The 25246-nt window shown below is 38.4% G+C and overlaps 1 protein-coding gene and 1 long non-coding RNA gene across 2 annotated transcripts in view; one reads left to right on the top strand and one right to left on the bottom strand.

Annotated features, from left to right (window-relative positions):
• The window catches only part of ST18 (ST18 C2H2C-type zinc finger transcription factor), a 216468-nt gene that overhangs the window by 39762 nt on the left and 151460 nt on the right, over positions 1 to 25246 (bottom strand). Inside the window, exons 5-11 of the mRNA XM_075920711.1 lie at positions 18694 to 18890; positions 13777 to 14568; positions 11250 to 11384; positions 9446 to 9536; positions 7904 to 8008; positions 5900 to 6114; positions 2796 to 3007 (exon numbers count right to left, since the gene is read on the bottom strand). Coding sequence (XP_075776826.1) covers positions 2796 to 3007; positions 5900 to 6114; positions 7904 to 8008; positions 9446 to 9536; positions 11250 to 11384; positions 13777 to 14568; positions 18694 to 18890 — 1747 coding nt within the window. The remainder of the gene's footprint in view (positions 1 to 2795; positions 3008 to 5899; positions 6115 to 7903; positions 8009 to 9445; positions 9537 to 11249; positions 11385 to 13776; positions 14569 to 18693; positions 18891 to 25246) is intronic.
• LOC112547091 (uncharacterized) overlaps positions 1 to 25246 on the top strand; it is a 139548-nt gene that overhangs the window by 72601 nt on the left and 41701 nt on the right. The window lies entirely within an intron of this gene.

The raw sequence follows: 25246 nt of genomic DNA, 5'->3' as shown, positions 1-25246 counted from the left end.
GAGCTTAAGCTTCACTCCCTCCACATTGTTCTAATCCTGGACTGAACACCATATTCCCTCCCTCCACTGGGTCCAGCCCTGGCAGGAGCTTGATCTCCCCTTCTGCCATTCATTTCTGGTCCGGGCCCCAGCAGGAGTTCAGCCTTCCCTGCATCTGCAGCCCTGGACTGGAGAAGTCCTGTGCACCCAATGATTATGCCCCTTATTTGCCATTTCCCTGAATGCGCCTCAGAGTATTGCCGAGAACAAACAATGGACATAATTATTAGTATCGTATCAAGTGAAACTGTTGCTGATGGTATTGTATAATTTGTGCACAAATATAACATTTGGCCAATAGAATCCTTGGGATCTTTTTGATAATTTAAAAAATATATAAAACATGCAAATAGTTACATGTTGCTTTCACAAATGTTAGACACAAAAATCAGGAGCATTTCAAAATAATTGTCCATATTTTTAAAAGAAAATCACTCAAGTTACAGCATGTTAAAACAAGGTTTGCTCCCCTTTTTGGAGATAGAGGAAAATATGGAAACAGTTTCGTAGAGAATCTAAGAGCCTTGCTTGCTAAAAGTAATAAACTTCTAAAACCACATAAAAAGGGTTTTGTGTGGTTTTGGCCACTCACTCAATTTGAGGCTTACTTGTCTCTATTCTGGCCAGAAGCTAATTCTGATACTTCTGTCACATGTTTTGTATCAGTAGGTTGTCGCTGTGTCCTATTGAAAGCTTGGCAAAAGTGGAGGCAGGCAGATGACAAGGTATGCAGATAATTTTCTTTTAGGCTGCTATTCCTGGCTCTAAAAAAGGATTAAATTGTGTTCCCCAAGCGTTGCTGAGTGTTGTTACTATTATAGTCAGTCCCACTCAAACCTACCACGATTTGGCAAAAATGAAGCAGGTGTAGAATGGAAAATCTTTGGGTTTTGCACGGTCCCTTTATTGCTCTTTGCTGGCAAGAAACGTTTGTTGTTGAGTTCAGCCAAAGGCTGGGGCAGCAATTTAATCCAACCATTGGCATCAACCTCCCTCTCAACATGACATGAAACCTCTACTGAAGTCTGGCATAAGAAGCTCTCTGTGGCTAACATCTCAAGTGGATCTGTCAGCTAGGAAAGAATCCACTGGCAAATTCTGGGCCCTTGACAAATACATCTCTGGGTTCACAAATGCCTGTCTTGATGGGTAGGAAGATGACCCCACATTAGAATGTCCCCCAACATCAATGTCAAGAATCTGACTGTGACAAATGGAAAACTGGCTCAGCAAAGTAGGAATTTTCACTTTTTAGGAACACAGAGCTCAGAATATCCCTCCTATCCTCCCCTCCCTCTCACACCTTGTCCAGGCCCCCGCAGTTCTGTTGGCAGCTCTGATTGCAGGCCAACAGATGTGGATATCTTCCAGCTAGATTGAGTGTGATGCTTAAATAGGACAGTGGTAGATAGACAGATCCTAAGGCCCACACCAAGTATAAATATACTATTTTATATTTTATTAGACCAACAATTTCCTCCTGGCAAGATTGTATAACTACAATCATCCATCTTCTCTTTAGTGCAATGATCTGCATGTGTACAATTCCTACCATTATGGGGCTTCAGTACAAATAAAAATGCTTCTTTTAGTCTCATGAAGGAGGTCACATATATGTGTCCTGACTAGCTGCATAAGCAATGTGGTTCTATGTAACATCAAATACATTAAGGCTACTGAATCATAATGGAGACTTCTGTGAATCACAAAGAACAGTAAGAAGTCTCAGACCAATCCAAAAATATGATTACATGACTACAGTCCACACAGGCAGCTACTCTTATTAGGTGGCCTTCAGTCTGAAAGAGACTTGCCTGCAGTATCTTTAGACACAAAGGCAATGTCTACACTGGCAGCTTCTTGCGCAAGAACTGTTTTGCCGAAGAGTTCTTGCACAAAAAGTCTTCCACAAGAGCGTGTCAACACTGCCATGTGCTTTTGCGAAAGAGCGTCAATGGCAGCATGGACGCACTCTTGCGCAAGAAAGCTCTGATGGCCATTTTAGCCATTGGGGTTTCTTGCGCAAGAAATTCATGTTGCCTGTCTACACTGCCCTCTTGAGCAAGAGCTCTTGCGCAAGAAGGCTTATTCCTTATGGGGAGAGGAATAACTCATCCAGAAGAAGCCCTCTTTTCTGACGCTGTACTGTACATTTACTTGCACAAGAACACGCGTGCAGTGTAGATACCCGGCAAGTTTTTGTGCAAGAACAGCTGTTCTTGCGCAAGAATCTGTCAGTGTAGACTTAGCCAAAGGGTTTGTCTTTTCCCTGTAATACTTCAATAAAAATCAGAATTAACTCCGCTAAGTCAGTAGAGTTACTCCGCTTTCCAAACACTGTAAGAAAGATCATAATCAGACTGAATGAATATGCTTTTGCTCCTCCTTTATTATAAACTCCCTGTTAATCGGCTGATTTTTATCAGTCACTTGAGTGGTTGCTTACCACAGGTTTCAAGATTTTTCATGAACAGACCCAGCTTCATTACCAAAAATAGTTATTGGGTTTGGTGTTTCTTCCCTTTATCCTTCCATGTGCTTTAGATCCAATCATGAAGATGAACACAACCTAATACCAGCATTTTTCCCCCCCTCAGAAACAGTCATGGTGCTATGAATTTTTCTCTGTCTCTCTTCAAAAGAGCATGCAAACAAAAGCTTCCTTTTTGAGATTTCATGCAGTCATTCCTATGAAAGACAGTTTATGCACACATTTCAGTAGCTAGGACACCCTCCAGGTTCTTGGACTACCCTACCTTGGCAGTCAGGCTCTGTGGTTTGCTGGAGAGGATCTCTGCTGCTTCCCTGCAGCGGGTGGAAAGGTTCAGGATAGCAGCAGCTGCTGCTATGTGGGTGTCTTCACTACATTGACCATAGCTGTAAGAGTTGGCATGACAAGGGCTCTGTGTGTGGGCGCTAGCACTAGGCAGTCGATTGGAAAATTTCACTGGATTTGAAAAATGCTTTGCTGTTGAAGAGAGATTTGATTAGTAATTGCACATATGTCATTTTCCCTATTTAACAGATCTATTGGTTACTCCACTATATTGGATTAGTTGATGTTTGTCACAAGGACACCTTTAATATTTACATGTTTACCATATAAATCTGAAGGAATTAAACGTGGTTTTTACTCAGATTTTACTCACCCCTAAGCAAAGATAGAGTAGAAATAAGTGAGGACCTCACTTGCAACTTACGTAATAAATACATTGGTAAAAGGAATCAAATACATAGAGGATTTTCATTCTTACAGCACCTTTGTGTCAAAATAAGATGGATGTGTACAGCCAGTACCAGACACGAGAACAGTTAAGAATGAAGAGATTGCTTTACAGATGAACAGAAAATCTATTTCACATCTCAAAAATGGAGTACATGGGTCTATGTTTGTCTCCTATCACAAATGCATACTCTAACTCAGAACAGGAAGGTGCCTTCTTCGCTCTATATTGTATCATTGACTATGATAGGGGAAACCTTTAATCATGAATTCAGGTCTTCGCAAATAATAATACATTCTTTCATCTGTAGCTCTTAAAAATGGGCAAAAGAGAAAGCAATTTTCAGCTTTATTTTAAACAAATTATTAATATATATCTAGAACCCAAACCAAATAGAATAAGCAAACTAATTATTCTTTACCTGCATCATGGACTCAAGAGTATTGCTATACATAACTACATGTTATACAGCTGTAATTGAACTATAGACGTTGGGATCCAGCTATCGATTCCCAAGATTAAATTTTCTTTGGATCTAGGATTTTTGCCCACTATGCATTTGAGAGCTACACAAAAAGTTAAGGTCAAGATCCAAACTTCCCCAGTACTTGGCATGCTTTGATTAAAGGTTACAGATCAGACTGAAAAGTCATACCATCCCCAAAACAATATTACTGTGAAGCAGTAATTCTTAAAAGGCAAATTACTGTCAAGCTGGTGTGTTTGCAAAAATCATGCTGTAAGTCGATGCTGTTTATCAGTTATTTCAATTGCTCTGAATAACCAAATCTATTCAAACTATAGAGTTTTGGTTGAAGGTTCTTCTGCTATCCACTTCAAAAATATCACCAAACCACCCCCCTGCTCTTAAATGAGCATGTGTCATGTCTCAGCAGGTCAAATTCATGTGTACAAAATCCAAAAAGTACTAGTAATAAATTTGTGGGTTCTTATTTACTTAGTCTGCTGAACAAAACTCAACTATACCAACACTTCATGCCTCATGCCTACTATGTTCATAAACTTTTACACTTTTTTCTTTACAGTTGTGTATTGTGCAATCTTTGCCAGCATGATGTTAGAAAATTACATTAATTATGTATGTTCTTTTGAAATTATGTAATTAATTTATTTGCATATGTATATAATAATGCAAAAATAAGCACTTTAAATGCACCTGTTAAATAGCCTTGTGTATATGCAAACAAATAACTAAAGGAGTGTGCCCACTTTTGTACGTAAAATTAGAAATTGCTCATGCAAAGGCCTAGCAACACACATATCTATTTGCCTATTTTACAGGTCTGACATAGGTTTTTACATTTGTAAATGTGGCTTGCATATACAGCACTATAAATATGGTTTAAAGGGTTGGATTTGTTTTGGTCAATATCAGTAAATGTCAATTGCACCAAACAAACACAAAATGATGAAAAATGTTTTCATTGATAATAATTGAAATTTACAGATAGGCAAAGTAAGAAAAATACTCTGTGAAAACTTCTTAGAATTTAACTTAAGGATATTTGGTTTGTGTATTTTCCGCATGCGATGTTGCCTGTTTGTGTTTTAACTGTTGTAAAGCTTGAACTTTTTGATTCTTAACATCTATTATCACTAAACAATTATGTCTGGCCTCCCCTACTACCTGCTTCCCACATAATTTCCTGCTACTGTGAAAATGTATATTGATAAAAACTGAAAAAAAGCTTTAACAAAATCAGCAATATCATCTGGCATTATAAAAATAAAAATCAAATTGTGCCAAACCTCAGAAATATATAAGCTATTAATAATTTGAGAGCTTTAAACAGGATGGTTTATTATTATTATTATTTTATTTCTGCTTTTCTGTTCATCTTAACCATGACTATCATTTCTTTTTCCTTTTTGGGGGGGGGGGGGGGAGATTGAGTAAGCTGTATAACATTGGTTATTTTTTGTCCTCTTCACTTTCTTTGATTATATTTTAATGATAGTAAACAAAACAAAAAATAAGAAATACTTTCATGGTAATTGTTTTGGATCCACTTTCCTTTGAACCTGGTTATAACACAAAGCAAACCCTCATAGGAGTCTTCCCTTCCCCTCATGGCAATGGCATCTTTGGCCAAAATTTGGGGCAGATTCTGAAATACCTATATCTACAGCGGGGTTCTTAGTGGCAGAGACAACAGAGCAAAACCTTGCTGCAGTTATCTGTGCAGATCCAACAATGAAGAGGATCTACTCATGTAATTACTCATAATGGTGTGCCTGTTTGATACCTTTTTCATTCTGAGTAGTAGCATATTGTAGAAATAATCCTTTGGGAACAGATCTCAGCTGGTGCAAATTGGTGTAGCTTTATGGAAGTCACTGTAGCTATGCCAATATAGGCCAGTTCATGATCTCATCTCTAACTTCAATGGGACTACTCATAGTGGAATGGTACCACATGAATAAGTGTATCACAATGTGACCCAACAGGAAGGTGTCAATAAGATAAACATTTTGTTTTTCATCATCATATTGCTTTTAAAAGAATAAATTGCAACAGGTTAAAAACATTGGCTAACGTGCATTATTTCCTGAAACAAGAAAACTCTCGGATAGTGGTATTTTTCTTCTAAGAAAGATGAGAATTTCATGCTTACATTCAAGAAATGGTGGCGTTTTTCGGCCTTGCACTGCTGGGGCCATTGTGCGTTTGCCGAAGACTTGTGCATCAAAGCTGGCATAGTCAAATGGTACTTTTCCAAACTTCTCTTGTTCTTTTGTCAGAGTGGCTCTGGGAGAGGTGACTGGCTGTGGTGTTCGGTAACTGTACTGAGATAGCTCAAGCTGCTTTGCTAAGTTTGCCCTGCAGAGACTGCCAGGAGGAGAGTGAAAAAAACAGGAAGGACAAACAGTAAGAATGCCCATTTCAGTACCTTGCATTGAAAGATAAGCTATAATGGGATGGCACCTGCCAAAATGGATATAAATAAGGATCATAACCATTGCCTTTATAGAAGTCTATTTCTGGGATGTACAAATCAGCTATAAAAATGCATGTTGTGGTTGATCTAACAGTCAAGCAATCCTGCAACTTGCTAACAGAATTACTATTCTGTTTATAGATCACTACCATAGGAGGGTGTTTCCTTTCTTTAAAAAAGAGTGAGCTCATGCTAGGTCTTTTGCGCATGAGTCAGCAGGGGCTTGGAGAGTTGTGGATCATGACTGGCATACCAATGGTAGGCCCTCTGGGCAAATAAACATGACATGGTATGGTCCAAAATGATTGCTTCTGCTATTTGGGAGGAAAGAATAATTAACCACGTGTTATTCCATTTAGCTACTGTGCAGTAACTACTTGTCTTCAATAATTTCCTAAGGACTTTTCATACGTAGAGTCAAGGCACGTGCAGTTGGCAAACACATTGACACCATATTCTGAAATGGCTCAGAAGAAGCCATTACAGCCAATCATGTCAATAATCCACAAACTAAAGTGCCCCCAAATAGGCCTCAGTATAATAGGCCATGATGGTGCTGATGCCAATGATGTGCAAATTATGCAAGTCTACAGGATCAATAGACTCTCAAACCTTATACAAGCTCAATGAGAGATTTGTTGCTTATGATTTTTAAAGCACTTTTTTGTTACCGTAGTATAAAAATTAAATCGAGTAACTGCATTACAGTACAGTAATTACTTGTTTAACATGTGTCCACTTAACACATTTTCGCAATAGCATGATTTTTGGGGGGAACGTTTTTCGAATAACATGACCGTCCCCGAAATAACACAAAAATAATCAAGTGGCAGACTACTTTGTGCAGTGGTAAAAGTTGATGAAAACAGTGGTAATACGCATGAGCGGATGAATACATGTGGTCACAGCACTCTTCCACTCACTCACATGTTTATCTTTGTGTTTTAACAAACCGCGGTGACTCGAGTTGCTAGATATCGAATGTTGATGTTGATGACTAAGCACCAACAAAAAATTGACCCCTCATAGCACGTTTTCACTTAGCATGAACATTTTAAGAAACATATCCATAGTGTTAAATGAGGAATTACTGTAAAGAATTTTGATGGGTCAATCAGAAATCTGTTATAGCCGGGAAACAGAGCATTGAGACTGCTTAACCCTCTTAAATACTACTACACTTAGATAAGTTAGGCGGTGCTGTGATTGCTAGGGATTGCAAAGGATCTCAGCATAAATCAGCATGGGATCCCATTTTAGAACATATGCTGCAAAAACTGGGATGAGTTCAAGAAGCAACAAAACTCTTTAATCCTCAGCAGCCAAAGCATTGCAGCAAAGGGACAACATACAAAAGCTTCTTAAAAACACTAGGAAGGTGCTCCAGAACCATCATTGAAACAACTTTTTTTTATGGGGCAATAATGTTTCTTAGACATTTCACTCATTTGTCAAGGACATGTAGGCATTTAATGTTAACTGAATGCATAAAGACCCGCTGAGTGCCTTTTGACTATCCCAAGTCATAACCAGTTTTGCTCCCCACATGTTTGTATAGGATCAGCCTGCTACACTGAACTAGACTACCTCAGTAGCTCAGAATGAAAAGCTGTAAGGAATGGAATCCCTTACAAAATAAAGAACAGCATTGGCACAGAAATACCTGTGTGAGACTCCTACCTGGGAACCTGATCGTGGCACTGTCCAGTTTTAGGAGAATCATGCTGATTTTTTTCCTGGGACATTGCCAATTTTTCAGCTGCAGCAATTGGACAGCCAGAAAGACTGTTTAAAAAAAGAGTGGCATGATTTGAGTTATCAGAATAGGAACTTGTCTTTTAGTCCTAAAGGACTTCAGAATACTTCATAAACTACAGATGGCTCCTCCTCCTACTGAGTTGCAGCCACCTCTGGGATGAAATGTGGCAGCTGTTTAACAATGCACAGAAAAAAAAATACACACCAATTTAAGCCAAAAAGTGAAGGACACTAGAAAGTGAAATTCATTCAGGTTTTTGAGGCTCATGCTGGCCTTTCATGTCACTTATATTTCAGAGTGTCATGGTGTGCATTGGGTGTCTTCCTCATTGTCTCTTTGAAGAAAGCAAAGAATTTGTGACTACAAAGGTCTGATGGGCCCATCTCTATCCATAACTACCTCCTACATACACAGTAGAAGTAGTAGCTGCTATTTCAGATCCAAAATGGACCATTTGGAACCAGATCTGGGGTTCATTCCATTATGCAGAGATGGATCAAATGTGAATTTTGTATGTTTCTTGAGAGAAACATTTGGAAGTTGAACCGGGATGAAAGTTTTGGGTAGTTCAAATCAGAGGTTTTGGGCCAGGAAATCACTATCTGATTTAAAAAATAAATAAATCTATTTTGCCATCAATGTTGGATGAACGACTGAATTAACCCTATAACAGATTGATGGGAGGATAATTTTTGGTAGAAAAAATACAAATATGAAGAATGATCATGAATTAAGTGTACATCCTGTCTCAAGTTATATTTTCTCTTTACTATTGATTTCCAATTTGCCTCAATTCCTATCTATTTATAATTAACACTACTGATTTATAATAAAGTTGGTCACAAAAGGGCTGTAAACATGACAGGGATTTTCAAACAAGAAAATGACTAGAAACATTTCCTTTAATTTCCTTGTCTCCCATGCCTTCCCTTTATTGTTTGTTTATCCACCTGTTGCATCTTGACATGATCTCTTAACTCACTTTATTTTTATATACCATGACTAGCACAATCAGACCCTGATACATGATTTGGGCTTCTCCATGCAGCTGTACTATGAAAGTAAAAATAACAAGAATTTACTATTTATGCAAACAGCATATGAGGACAATGGGGCTTTGATTTTGGTTGTGGTGGGAGTCCATTTATCAAATAATATTTCATTTACATGATTAAGTTTCACTTGCATTTTGTTTCATTATCATTTGTAATATTATCTCTGAAATGGGACTAGTGGCTTCTGTCCTACCCAGTCCTGGAGATATTTTTGATACTATACTGAAATTTAATATTTAACTAAATTGTGCAGACTAATTGCTTGATTTTAAACAATATTGGTTACCTTTGTGGTCAATCAGTGATTGCAGTACATTATATTGTTCACGATACTAAATTTCAAACATGTGTGGCAATTTCCTCCCAGCTATATATTAATTTGAATGGATGCTAACTGATCTGCATTACCTTCTGTGTGTGTTGCGATTGCTGTTGACATGTCCTCTTCCAGTGCATCCTGGAGTGGGGCACTTTAAAACATTTTCGTGCATGGCAAGAACTAAACACAAAAAAGAAAAAGAGATTATAACACACATATAGCAATCTCTCTCTAAGGAACAAAGAACTAAACACAAAAAAAGAAAAAGAGATTACAACATACATATAGCAATCTCCCTCTAAGGAACATTTTCTTCTTGCAACACAAAATATTCTCGAGTGTAGTGCACAATGGCTTGTCATTTGATTTTTCATCTTCTAGCTCAAATGAAACTTTAGAAATTGAGAAAAGATGATGTGGAGAGGCCCAGGCTACACTAGCATAGTGTAACATCCAATGGTCCCTGCCTGGTTTAAATTAGTGGTTGGGCAAATTCTAAATTACATCATGATGTTTCACTTCTTATGCTGGAGTAAGATGATGCTATATGAGTGTAAAATCCATCTGTCCCAGACACACCTCTTTTGGCTCTAACTCCACCCACTTTAATTTGCATCCCTTACACTCTTCTGCTCTATATGTAGGTGCAAATCCACCTTATACCAATGGACCATATCCCCAGGCAGTAGTTTGCACATTCATGGATCTCTGATAGCATTTATGCCAGTGGAAGCCATTATGATGACAATTGCACGAATAGGACCCATTGTACATACATTTCTCCTCTCCCCAACAAAAGTAACTGTTGTGGATCTGTGTTTATCAAGAGTGAAGTAAAACATAATTCTATAGCTTTCCACACCTCCCTTCATGCTGTCTGCTCTACTCTATTCTTTTGGGTGCACACTGACTCAAAAGATTGTCTGATTGTTAATCAACCGGGTTGTTCAGTTAGTAAGCAAATTTTGATTACAGATAATCATTTTGCACCCAACAGAACAGTACTGAGCTGATTGGAAGTGTGATAATTAGCAAAGCCTTGCTTATAAAAAAGTTAATATTGAGGCCTTCCAACTGCAGCAGCTTGGTTCGCTCCAGAGATGTTTCCATAAATACAGATTTAAAAAAAAAAGAAAGCTACAATTAAGAAGAGGACACTGGTAAAGTGCAAGTGTCCCTTTAATTTGTAGTTGTAAAAAAACAAAACAAAAACAACAACAAAAAATAACAGTCAGGCAGACTAAGTTGTTCAAACTAATAGTTTGACATTCCATTTTGGCTTATTATATGTCATTTAAGTGCATCATGTCAGAAGACAACATACCCAGCACAAACCAATGTAATCAGACTGGCATAGCAAGAAATGAATGGGGAATTCCAGCTGGTCTGGCTACATGTACATTAGCATAACACAGTCATAGGAGAAAGGCATGCTGTAAAGTAACTGCCAGAATCCCTCTCCTTGGTTGGTGCAGGTGACCCTTCTGGTTTCCCTGGGAAAGGGGCAGACCAGTCACCTAGCATGCCAGTTATATGAAAAGAGAAAACAGCAAACTCAGTCTGGGCTATGTGACAGCCCAGTTATAATGCCCACTTTGTTCACGGATGTGTGGCTATGACCTTTGTCTCTCCACACCTTTTGGGAAGCCTGGCATTTCTACTGGTGCAGGCTTTAACCATGCCTTGAGTGCCACATGTGTAAGGACAGGGATTGTGACTATGCCCTGCCCAGGAGCACAAGAGTGGTAACAGCTTATTGAAGCATCTCCTGTCTTGTGCACCTGCACAGAGCTAGCTATAATCCAGCCCTGAACGTTTACATGACATGCCTGGTTTGAACTTAGCGATTTAGGCCTGATTCAGTTACTGTCTGTGCTGTAGGATGATACTCACTTTCCAGTGGCACTCTGACTTTATGAGGACAGCCTGAGAGACTGCGGTGATGTGGGTACAGACCAGTCACATGCCCTGTGCCATCACATCCTGGGATGGGACATTTGGTTTCTCTTTTTTCAGGCCTGGGTGAATCTGCAGAAAAATCAAATAAGGATTTTGTCTGATTATGGTTTCCTGCCTGCACTCAGTGGAGTGATTTTAGAAGTGTGACCCAACTCTGCTATACTTCAGATGCAATTTCCTCCCCGGGCTTTAACCTTCAGAGTACTCATGCAATCGAAGCATCTCTTTTGAATCTCACATTTTCTCTTTTAAATAATGCTTTTCACCTCCTGGTACGCCATTGTGTACTACACATATGCGGCTTTTGGGATTGTGATGTCATTTATTCCATTCAGAGCCTCAAGCAGGACACAAGCCACATCCAGTGAGCCAGAAAGCTGGCATCTGCAACCAACAGAAAGATCTGAAAAGGAATAAATATCGAAATGGAAACAATCTTTTATGCAGTTAATGCCAGGTTTCAGGAAACTGGGATCACCAAATAAAAGCGGAGGGATGAAACAAACGAACAAACAAAAAGCACTGCTACCAGGAGCTGTTCCTTAAATATCACAGATCTCTAGGTTGTTGGTCCTTTGTTATGAAACTGAATACATTCTACTTTACATATGAGAGGCTAGGCAGGCAGCTCCCTCTGCTACACATGGCAGCATTGTAGATCAGCCCGCAATGAGAGTGCAAACATGGAATAACCAATATTCTTTCAAAGGGCACTGTCTCAGCCCACCTCTGTATCTACCAATGAACAATGAGGCAGAGCCTGGGCTCCTTAGTGCATATTTCAACTTCCAATTGCAGGGTACTAGCAGTCTGCAGGAAGCACGGGTTAGACAGTGTTTATTGTGATTTTGATTACAGAATCTAAGAAGAAGGGAGGGAAGTAATTCTGATACTCTCAAAAGTGGAGACAGATAGCAAGTGGATGTATACATTTCTGAGGGTGTTTTCGGAGAAATCTGTGATTGACTGCCAAAGTTCAGGGGAGACAAACATCTGTAGTCAAAGCCATGTTACAGCCACGTAATAGGATATTTTATTAGGCTACAATGTAGAACCAAAAGCAGCTCTGGGGTTAAACTTTCTGGCAAGTCTTTACATAAGAAAAATATGGAGGAAAGAAAACAGAATGAACATAAACAAGGAACCGCAGTGCCTATTAGAGTCACAGCAGATGAATAGTAAGAAGTCGCTGGTCGAAATTGTTTATGGCAATAGCAGACAGAAAAACTAGTGGCCCTAAAACAAACAAACAAAAAATCATGTATTTTAATCCTCCACTAATCTTAAATTCATGCTTTGTAAAAATGTAAGTTGAAAAAGCTAACAAGTATATGTAACTGGCATGGGACAAATTAACAAATTTAGAAACTGAAAGGATGTGGCATTCCCAACACATCTGTTATAAAAAATAATGGGTACATTTGATTTTGTAAATGAAAAAAATCCCAACCAGAGTACGGTGAAAGCAAAAAAGCTGTCAGAGCATATGGAGCACATGAAGAAGCAGAGTGAGGGAAGCTCAGCTCTTTTTCTGTGAAGGTTATCTCTGAACCAAACTGCAAGCCAAGTGTTTGCTTAAAAATATTCAGAAAGGGCCAGATTCTGCCATTCTTATTCACCTTGTGTAGCGCCTACATTGACTCCAATGTGACTATTCTTGGAATAAGAGTTGGTATTCCACATGAGAAAAAGGATCAGAATCTGGTCTGAGCTCATTATGGTCATCTGAGCCAATGAAGGTAAGAATAAATATATGAAAATTAGGAAGGAGGTTGATGAGTATGTATGTAGGACATTTTAATAGGAAAGCTGCATGCAACAAAAGAAGCAGATACACACGTATTCTTGTTAAGCAGTACATGAGGGATTGTACAGTGGTCACCCTTAAAAATTGCCAGTTATTTTAGATTCTAATTGCATTAAATAACTAAATAAATGTTGGTATTTGAAGTAAATGTTGAGATGTACTCTAGGGAATACTGTATACAGCAAAGTAACTAGATGTGTTTATCAAAGCAAACATGGCAATTTGTGACTACTGCTTAAGTTTGTAGTTATAATAGAAAATCCTTGAGAAAGATTAATCTAGCATTTCTTATGGCAGGAAAAGTGAGTGCAAAGTGATATCTTTTGATGTTCCATAATTATTCTCCATCAATGAGTGCCATATTAAACCTGCCCAGTTTGCAGATCAAAACAAGATCCTTTAAATCTCTGGCATTACAAATTTGATGTAGTATCTGAAAATGGAACTGTGTTCTCCCTTTCATAGATTATCTCAAAGCATCAGAAACAATAAACATTTTGGAATGTAGATCTCAATTTTTCTGGTTGTGAATGAGGCTGAATAATAAGACTTATTCCAGAATCTTTACTTTCATTATAAAATCTAGTTCAAAAATTGTTTACCAGATCTAGAATAAATGTTTGAGCCAAAATGAGTAACCAAAATAATTCTTACATTTGTTATTATATATGTGTCTCCCACCAATATCAATAACTTTGGTTTGTCTCCTTTCCCCAGCTAAATGCTCCAAAAGAAACCTGTCCAATTCTTTGTAGGTGCTGTGAAACACATGACCTTGCTCTGCCTGCAGAGCTATCGCTTGTTCTAGCAAACTCAAATTCCCTTTTGTTTTGTCCAGGTCAACTGAAATTTCTGTAGTTTCTGATAGGCACTCATCATCTTCCTCACTTTCAGGGAATGGATTCTGTATTCTCTTGTCAAAAGGAACAACGTGAGATTCCTGCGATTCTTTTAGCTCTGTTTCTGAGTTGCAAACTGTTTCATCGGGTCCAAACTCTGCTTCTTCAGTCTTAATTTCTGGAACATCCAGCATGTCTTCTCGGTTACATCCTGCAATATATTTCTGTGTTATATGGGGCTTTAAGCTAGTATCTTCTGAAATGTTTGAGGAACTGTCCCATTCGTTGTCCAGAATTTCAGAACTACTTTCATTGTCTTCAGATGAACAGTAGTGTTCATCAGAAACACAAATCTTTTCTTTTCCTTCCGATAAGTTAATCAGGTAACATTCATCAGCATCATCACTTTCTGTTTTTAAGGACTGGATGCCACTGTCATTTAGGTTCTCACTCACTGTTTGAACTGGTGCGTCTTTTGCTAGTTTTCCCATGTTCATTAAAGATTTGACTACAAGGTCCTGATAGGAGTTGTAACTGTCCTTTTGACAGGAATTTTCTTGTCCAACTGAATGAGAGGTTCCATCCAGTGATTTTATAGTATTTTCTTCTATAAGAAAAAAAAAACAAGAGAAAAACACATAATAAAAATGAATGTTTTCCATAGAAAAACTTAATCGTGATCTAACCTTGTTTCAATCTTAAATGTGAAGGGGATTATTTAACAATCACTGTTTATATGTTCAAGAATATTCTGAAAATCCTTAAAAAATAGCACCCCCTTTACCAAGACAGTATGTGAAATTACTGTTAGTGTATAATCTGTGTACTGTGGCTGCAGAGCTCTTTGAAAATGGAATGTTTTTGCACTTTTCTTTGTTGAATACATATCATTCATTTGATTCATTTTCACTCTCTTCCTTGTCTAACTTGCCCAAATATTTTCTCAGAATGGGCCCCCAATTACTTTTCAAATCATTTCAGATTTCATGAAAGACCCTGACTGAAATGACTCTATAGTTTACAAAGGGCAAGCTCTTGGTCACTATTACAGTTCCCACACTAAATGATACATCAGGTCATGCACAAGCAAGCAGAAGTGGTTTTTATGAATAGACTCTTAAAGGACTGCTAAAGATACCATTGAAATACATCCTGTGTTAATAAATATCTTTCTTTGGACAAAAAGCAGCAGCCCACAGGTAGTAAAGGCTGCATGGAGGTAAGGGTGTCAATGTTGGAAGACAATATGCCTTTTGTATCTCATTTAATTTTTTATAAAAACATTTGCTCTGACAAGGACACTCAAAAATACATCTCCATCATCTTTCTTTCTGGTAATTATCTCTCTAAAATCAACACTGGTTTGCCAGGATCAAGTAAATATTGCCATAGTAACTAAAAGCATTTTTGGACGAAGGGAAGAATTTAGTCACAACACTAGCCCCTTCAATAATGCTGATTATAGGGTGCATTCTTTTGTTGGGATCTATTCAACATAAACTGAAAAATTTAACATTTTACTTCCTAGAAAGAAGAATGGATAAATAAGCATATAATATTTGATAAGATGGACCTGTCCTCTCCTGAATCAGAGGAACTCCAGGTTTAAATAATAAATTAAACATAGTCTAAAATGCAAATGAAATTTCTCTCAATAACACAGCGAGCTATTAAGAGAAAGTGTAAAGGGTTATGATAATTTTAAAGTATTATGAACAACAGAAAACAAATAAAAAGCATTTTCAGTGAATATGTCCAATTCATTGAACTATTCTCTCAATCCACTTAACTACCCACATGTGTACAATAATGATTTATAGACATTATACCTAATTATGCATATTTGGGCTGTGTTAGAGTGCCTAACAAAAGCTCTAGAAAGCAACAATTACCTCTGTTGCTTAGCTACATAGTTTAAAATATTCCTATTAAGTGCAGATTATTGTGGAGGGGAAAAGGGGGACAAAAATGCACATGTGCACCACAATGCATTTTACTTTGCTGCTGCCAAACTGTTAGCATTTTGGGTCATTTCCAGTTTATGTAATTGTTTGGTTCAAATGTTTGTTATATGTTAAAAGAAAATATTTATTAATTCTTATTCTTCTTCAGAAAATTGGACTCCTATGGGGAGAGGTGGCCTCATGCACTATATGCAGATAGTTGCGTGTTTCGGTATTTTTAAATGTCTGCAAAGCTTATTGTAACTTTTTAACCAGCCCATCTCTTGCTATAGACTCTGAAGTTATCAGAATGAAAAAATATAATATGTTCTCAACACATGGCAACTAATAATGATGATCGCTATTACTTGTGGTTCTGTAATGAACTTCGGACAAATAAGTGTCTCTGATTTAACAGCTTGTCTCCCTGCTCTGCTTGGAAATGCATGTACTCCCATCATCAGGCCATTTTTGATACAAATGTCTCTTTTTTTATGAACAAGTACAATTAATGATATTAACATGCCTTCCTTTAAAGATCACAGTAACCATATTATCTACTTCAATATTAAAAATGCATGACTCACAACCCCCTCCCTCTTTCCAGAAATCATGAGATTGGTTTAAAAATTATTAGTTTTTAAAAATGTGGATTAGTTTTTTCTTTATTGCCTTCCGTTTTTGAGCCTTTGTGGTTCACAAGTTGAAGTTTTTTTGTGTAATCACAAGGTCTTGAATCTTACTTTAACAGATTAACTAATGCTGAGATCTCTTGAAATTACATCACTCCATGCACTGGGTCTTTCAGACAAATACCAAATAGTATAAGATTAATAATATAATCATGGGAGTTGGCAACAAGCAAGGAGAGACAGAGTCACTGTATCCAGAATATGCATCTACACATCTTCCGGGAAAATTTAACAATATAAATGCATTTAAAACGTACATCAAGATCCAGATTCTGCTCTTAATGATACCAGTAGATCTGGAATATGTCTTCTACACTGGAACCATCCTTCTCCTCCTGGAGCTTTCCTTTGGACTCAGTATGAGGCTTAGGGACATTAATATTCCATGAAGTTACTCTACATTTACACCACTTAACCAGAGAAATGAATCTGGCCACAGAATTTTTTCTCTCAACAAAACAGCTCCGAATAACTACAGCCTATCAAGATTTCAAAGCACTCTAATTTAGAATGCCTATCACACTGTTTAGCTCTCAGAATTTTACTGATGTACAAAAGTTAGACACAGGATAAAGTGTGCACGTTAATGAAGAATAAAACATTAAAGTTGTGGTGTTTCAAGGCACAGCCTGAATCAGCACAGAAAAATCCAGTTAAAGCTTATTGTGAGACTTCTGGTGTTGAGACAGAAATACTCCTAGGAGGTGTGAACAGCCACTGAAATCAGTGGTGAGTTTGCACAGTAAATGCATCAGAACAGGACAATCAGTGCACAGTTTCTTACTAGTTTAAGATATATTTTAAAAGGGATTCCTTTCACTAGCACTCCACAGGAACTTCCAAGATGCACCCACAGATCTGAATTACAAAAGAAACTCCTACAGAATATTAGTCAAAAATAAAATCCTGACTTCCATTGATTTCAGTAGGGTCAGAATTTCACCCATAGTTCTCTTATCTGGATGATAAAGTTGGCCTTCATTATAGATATATTGGTATACATTACAAGTTTTAAAACAGTGACATATATCAAAAATGTGAATATCTTTGGTTTCCAAAAAAGAAGATTATTGTATTACAAGGAGATCCCCCTTAAATTTTGAAAAATTTGTATCTCCTTCCAGCACTCCCATTTTGTGGCACCTGCATTGTAGAACTTTCTATAAATTGTTGTGCATGTCAGGGGACTATAAATAGTGTAGAAATTAATTATCAGGTTAATGGAACACATACAACAGTCACATAAATAAAATTGCTTTGTTAAATATCAGGCTATGTCTAGACTGCAGGCTTCTTGTGCAAGAAGCTTTTTGTGGAAGAGATCTTCCGTAAAAACGTCTTGTGCAAGAGTGTGTCCACACTGCAAAAGTACATTGGAAAAGCAATGCGCTTTTACGCAAGGGAGTGTCCACACTGCATGGATACTCTCTCACAAGAAAGCTCTGATTGCCTTTAACAGAATGGCTCCAGGGCACCTGTACTTCTTTCAATAGGCTGTTTTTGCACAAAAAACCTGTTTCCTGTCCACACACACCTTTTTGTGCAAGAGCACTTGTGCAAAAAGCTTATTCCTTGTAAAAAAAGGAATAACTATTGTGCAAAACCCTTCTATTCTTCTGACTTACTGTATGTTTTCTTGTGCAAAAACACACTTGCAGTGTGGATGCTCCACGAGTTTATGCGCAAAAACAACTGTTTTTGCACAAAATCTCTGCAGTCTAGACGTAGTATCAAAGTCAGCACTTTGCTAAGCTGGTGGTTGCCCTCATGCCCATGCTGAATAAATTAAAGTGAAACTCCTGTCTTTACAAGTGTGTTTTTCTAGTTTTTCACTACATTTAATCTCATTCTTTGACAGCCCATATTAAGAAGCAAACATCATTCCTTAACTCAGTCTCTGAGGACCATAGAAGGAGATGTTGTACAGGGTCCTTGTTTTTGAATTACCATAGTTAAGTCTAGATTGCAATGTATTATCTAAAATCTACTCTGAACCCAAATCATTCTTCATTCCTTTTCAAAGCTATCAGTTTGATGGCTCTCTATTCTTTGAGGGCAGGGAGTTTACATTAATGTGGAGCCATTCTTCACTGCTACCTGTATCAGATGTGTCATTTGTTTCGAGGACCTCAATGCCCTCCTGCATCTCTCTTCTGTCTTCATTTTCTTCTTTGCATTCCACACTAGGACTGTAGTGACGGGGTTTCATTAACAGGGACTTCCTTTTATTGACTGGAACTCCTGAAATCTGTTCTTCGGCTTTTCTCTTCTTAGCCATGGAGCATTTGTAGGCACTGCATTGATTTAAAAATGGCAATAATGAAAACAAATTGGACATCATTGAACAAACAGCACCGTCCCATATTTTAATTTCAAGTAGAAAAACCAAGGCTGATAAAATGCTAATGCACTTGGACTTCTAGCCAGCTGTATTTAGAGGATGTTTAGTTTTAGCTGTTGGATCTAGAGAGCAGGGCACAGACAAATCCAATGTACTGTTTCTCTTTCACTGCTACCAAAGTCTGGTTATAAAAAAAATCCTTAATCCCAAGTAAGCATATGTTAATCTAAACCCTGTCCTGCACTAGATGAATACACCCAGAAAGGGATGAGAAAAGATTTATATAGGTTTGCTAATCCTGAGAATCAGCTAATGTGAAAAGTATACCACCAGTTACAATGTAGCCTACTGTAACCATAGGACCCTTCTACTTATGGGTCTAGAGACACGATTGAATCTTTGTGCTCTGCCTGTGGGTTTTTTGTTTGATTGTCTTTGACAGGTGAGTGACAGTCTATCCTAAGATGAATGGCTGTTTTCAATGTGAAGATTTACAAATTTAAGGGCAAACGTTGTTCTTTTTTTGATCTGTAAGATGAACAAACCTATGTCAATGTCTGATTTTTTTTGGTCATCATGGCCTAGATTCACTTAAGTGTCTAAACTCCAGACTTAGGCAAATAACACCCAGGCCATTTTAGGCTACACTGCAATTCACAAAACTGTTGCTGAACATGAAACTCCTTCAGTGCCTATGCAATAACAGATCCCCAGGGATCTACATTTCTGCCCCTGAGCATGTGTGCTGCAGCCTCCATCTGCCTATCTCCCACCTAGGCCTCAGAGCAATTCACCAGCCAAGAGAAGGTAGGTGTGTGGCCACCTATGTCATGTGTGAGACCTGATCCGGTAGGCTCCCTTGGACAGTGGTTACCGGATCAGGCCCTTCAGGCAAGTTCACACAAAGCAACATCAGCTGCCATCATCTCAGAACTCTTTCCTAATAGTTCATATATTGGTCCAGTATGGGGAATGCCTCCAGTTCACATCTCTCTTTTGCCAGAAGGGATTTGAATTAAGACTCTAAGGGTATGTTTACACTACCACCCTAATTCGAACTAGGGTGGTTAATGTAGTCGTATGAACTTGCAAATGAAGCCTGGGATTTGAATTTCCCAGGCTTCATTTGCATATTGCTGGGCTCCGCCATTTTTAAATGTCCACTAGTTCGGACTCCATGCCCGCGGCTACACGTGGCACGAACTAGGTAGTTTGGACTAGGCTTCCTATTCCGAACTACTGTTACTCCTCGTGGAACGAGGTGTACTGGTAGTTCGGAATAGGAAGCCTAATCCGAACTACCTAGTTCGTGTCACGTGTAGCCGTGGGCACGGAGTCCAAACTAGCGGACATTTAAAAATGGCGGTGCCCGGCAACATGCAAATGAAGCCCGGGAAATTCAAATCCCAGGCTTCATTTGCAAGTTCATACGACTACATTAACCACCCTAGTTCGAACTAGGGTGGTAGTGTAGACATACCTTAACACTTTTCAGATGAATGCCTAGCCGCTAGGCTATGAGAGATTCTGAAATGAGATGCCCTCAGGCTATGTCTACAAGCTAAGCTGTATGTGAGGGTGTTATTTGCATACACATATTTGCACTAGCTCTCACCATGCCAGCACAGGTATAAATAGCAGGGTAGCCATGATAGGACCAGAAAAAAAAACAGCGGATCAGCCGTGCTGAGTACAAATATGCCTGAAACTGGTGGGTGCATACTTGCATGGCTACATTTTACCTTCACTGCTGCTACTCAGGCTACTGTAGATACACTGTGATTCATACTCATGCTTAGTCTTACTCAGTAAGCGCTGGTGCGAGCATGTGTATGCAGGGGAATCATTCCTCTAGCCTGTAGTGTAGACATGAACAGAGTGTCTCTTGTTGAAGCTGTTCCTCCGCGGATAAATAATGAAAAAGTGATTTGAACCAAAGAGAGACAGCAAGTGAGAGACACAGCACAACCAATGACTCAGTAGCTTGGTGTTACTGTAGGTCTATGTATGTGTGTATTGAAAGGGGCTTAATATATACCTCTCTCTTCAGCATTTTCCATTTGTCAGAAATTTAAGGCACCTATCTTTCCCCAAGCATTATATGGGAAGCCTTGGTACTTAACTCAAGCTTTCTGAATCACAGTATGCTCCTGTGACTTTCTGGGCTCCTGGAAACTAGGTGCTGGGACACTTAGGGTGTGTCTACACTGCACTGTAGCTCAAAATAAGATATGCAATTTGAGCTACGCAAATTGCATATCTTATTTCAATCTTATTTCAAACTAGCTTATTTCATTATTTGGCACTGTCTATACAGCACTTATTTCAAAATAACACGCTATTCTGAAACATCCCTTCCTCCTTGTGGAATGAGGTTTACAGGAACATTGGAATAGTGAACCCAAAGTAATGGGCTTGCTGTTAAGCATGGGATAGTATCCCAAAATAGCAGTGCAGTGTAGTCGTAGCCTTAGTGTCTCAACCCCTCACTCCTTATGAGAATCTAGGCCTTTTTGTTTAGGGGCATTTACAGTTAATTCTTGCTACTGATTTGTATAGATCTGCACCTTTGGATCTGCTCACAAGGGTTGAAATTAGACATATACTACTGGCACCCACGGTGTGCCATACTCCTCTCTCCATTGCCAATGCACTAGTGCACTCCCACCAATGCCAATGGAATTGGATCAGTGTCACGGATAGTACAATGTGTCCATTCACTGTTTTATCTAAGCCCATATATCAGTGTCTATTAGGATTTTTGGGCCCTATGCCTCATTGTAACGGAGCAATTTTCAACATGCTTCCAAGTCACATTTCTACAGACAAAACACTATTACATTAGCTCAAGGGAATACACAACAAACTTTGGTTGGACAGCTCAGCTAATGAGAATAACTTGGAACTACAATTTGTAAAATATTTGGTTCCTATAAAATATTACAAATAAACACACGAATAAATACATAAATATTTTCCTTACATATCATAAGCCAGAACCTTAGACTTTATGGCTGTGTCTACACTGGCATGAATTTCCGGAAATGCTTAAAATGGAATACTATTCCGTTTTCAGTTTTTCCGGAAAAGGAGCGTCTACATTGGCAGGCTGCTTTTCCGGAAAAGCCCTTTTTCCGGAAAAGCGTCTGTGGGCAATGTAGACGCGCTTTTCCAGAAAAGAGTCCCGATCGCCATTTTCGTGATCGGGGCTTTTTTCCGGAAAAGACTACTGGGCTGTCTACACTGGCCCTTTTCCGGAACAGTGTTCTGGAATAAGGACTTATGCCCGAGCAGGAGCAGAATAGTTTTTCCGGAATAGCGGCTGATTTTGTACAGTAGCGCATCGTTGCTTTTCCGGAAATTCAAGGGCCAGTGTAGACAGCTCGCAGCTTATTCCGGAAAAGCGGCTGATTTTCCGGAATAAGTGGCCCAGTGTAGACACAGCCTATGGGTGTTGTGTAATGTACTAGCTGAGAAAGTAGCCCTGTGATTTGATTATAGCTTTTTTATTCATACATATGTATGGGTCTGCAATACTGCACAAAAAGTGTGTATGAAATATGGTATACCTTCCACATCAGGTTGAATAATGTAAAATTTTGTGGTGGTGGTTTCACATTTGTGAAAGCATATGGTGTGGAAGGTTATCAGAAGATCTAAACATAACTTTCTGTTGTGACATGACCTGAATATCTATTTATTGTCATATGTCAGCTATCTGTTATATCTATATATTCAATATAGCCACTACCATGCTAGCATCTGAGGGTCATGACAATCTAGGTGATACATCATAGCTAAGAAGTCAAGATGTGACACTTCACTGAAAAGACTGCCTCATGACACAATATTCTTCAACCCTTCTTTCACTTTTTGTATAAGTAATTTTCATTGTGCTCATTGGTCTCTCAAACAGGAGACTACAGCTATGTAATATGACTAATAGCATTCATAGTATATCTGTCACAGATGAAAAAACTACATTTATAGATCAATGTAATCCACTCATTGGTTTCCGGACCCCAGGGAGCATAATAAATCTGTACAATGCTTTTGGGTACTGGATTTTGTACTTGGCTTTCTGATTTAGTTGCAAGATTTGCAAAAATCCATGTCTCCAAACAGCTTCCTATTGGTTACACATATTTCAAGGCGCAACAGAATAAATTAATCCTTCCAAGATATCTTATGTGTGCTAAATTGGCTCAAGTTCTGATTGTCTTGGACGGTCGCATGTGACTTTACTTAAGCTTTTTATAAAAAAATCCATTTCTGGCCAAGCACCCTTTTGGCAATCTACCACTGCAAACATGAAGGATATGGAAATATGAAGATCTGCAATTTTAGGAGATGCAAAAATACTGCCAGAGTGCATCTTATACACAGTGGATGCTCTTTAACTACTGAATGTAAAACTTACTGTGAGTGCCATTAAAACCTGGATATTAACTACTTGCAGTAGCTAAATATATTATGAATTTTGTAGTGTTTTACTTTTGGGGTGTGTCTAAACTACATGTTTTTTTCGAAAAAAGTGGACTTTTTTCGAAAAACTTCCCGTGTTCAGACTGCTGCTGCGTTCTTTCGAAAGTAATTTGAAAGAACACGTCAGTTTTTTTGACTGCGGAAAACCTCGTTTTACGAGGGAGAATCCCTTTTTTCAAAAGTGCTTTTTCAAAAAAAAGGCGCTATGTAATGAAAATTGTGCTTTTTCGAAAGAGAGCATCCTGGCTGCCTGGGTGCTCTCTCGAAAGTACTGGCTGTAGTCTAGATGCTCTTTTTTGAAAGAGGCTTTTTTGAAAGTATTTTTCGAAAAAGCCTCTTTCAAAAGAGGCTTGCAGTCTAGACATAGCCTTGGAGAAAGGGGCATACTACAAATATCAAAGCACATTAGGCATCCCTTTTGGAAATGGTGCCCCATAGTCACTGAGGCAAACACAATCACACACACACACACATACACCACCCATGCCAGAGATAAGTGGTGTAGATTGAAATGCATAATGTATCCTTCAAAAAACTGCATAAAATAGTTTATTAGTCATTATTGCTGAAGTTCTGCAGTACAGTGTCACTCATAATAGTAATAGTGGTGCAAACAGGCTGGAATTATGAAAAAAGAGTCAAAAGAACCACAGCAGTGCTATCAAAATTGACTTTTTAAATCTTTATAAGTATTTGTCATACTTCAAAGGGTATTTATGAGAGTATAGGAAATGATACATTCCCATTGATGAATCTGTTTCCCACACAAGCTACATTAATATATTATTAGGCTTGAAATGCCCATTACATCATCCAATCTGACCCCCTGTGTAACATAGTGCTAGAATTTCACCCACTTATTTCTCTGATGAGGTTTGGCTTGACTGTATCTTCCAAAAAGACTTAACTGTATGGTCCAGACAAGAGGAGGAAAGAAGGACAGGAAGATGGTCATGCTATTGTTAAAATCTGCTGAATCTTTCAAAGCAAAATAGGACAAAGAATTTCCCTAGTTACATATTACAAGCCCATGACTGTGATGTCAGCACAAATGTCATGAAACACATTTGTATATCACAGTATCTAAAAGGTAGCCAAACTCACACTTTTCAGAGTCCACTGGCAAGAAAGAGTACCAGAGACAGGGTCCCCTGCCTCCAGGAGTTTCACTCTTGGAACAAACAGAAGGAAAATCTAGCTGATTACAACTATGATCATCTGGCATCAGGGAGATGCAGCTTTAGTTTAAATTCTTCATGTAGCTCTGCACTTCCATGTATAGATGGATCAACACAGAGCCACTTGAGGAAGCAAACGTATGACAGCTTCAAGGTCTGTTTAATTCAGATTTTGAGGCCAAATTCTGCTCTCAGTCATATCACTGTAAATCCAGAACACCACGACTGATTTTAACACAAGACACCCACAGATTTGACTCTTCTCAAATATGCTATTAGCAAAGCACATTGTGAGAGCCAAAAGACTTTTTTCTTTATGAAGCAGTGTCCTGCATCAGCTTGCCCACCATATTCCTCTGTCTAACCAGGGCTGCCAGGCTTACCCAGCTCTCCAATATAGTTTCTAGAGTTTCCTTGTCTCTGCTTAAAATACACATGTTTTATCAGAACCAATTTTATATTGGTTTATTCCTGATACCTGAGAATATAGATGCCAGTAATTGTAGAGACTGACTCTTTCTTAGGAAGCTCAGCTAATTCTTCAGTGGTGTTAAAAATTTTTACCCCAATAGAAAAATTCTCATGTCTTTGCTCTTAGTGTCCTTTTAAGTTGCTACTTCTGAATTTAACAAAATCAGACAGATGT

The sequence above is a fragment of the Pelodiscus sinensis genome, chromosome 2, assembly GCF_049634645.1.
Source record: "Pelodiscus sinensis isolate JC-2024 chromosome 2, ASM4963464v1, whole genome shotgun sequence".
Taxonomy (NCBI): domain Eukaryota; kingdom Metazoa; phylum Chordata; order Testudines; family Trionychidae; genus Pelodiscus; species Pelodiscus sinensis.
The sequence above is the reverse complement of the archived record's forward strand: the minus strand, read 5'-3'. Positions and strand labels throughout refer to the sequence as shown.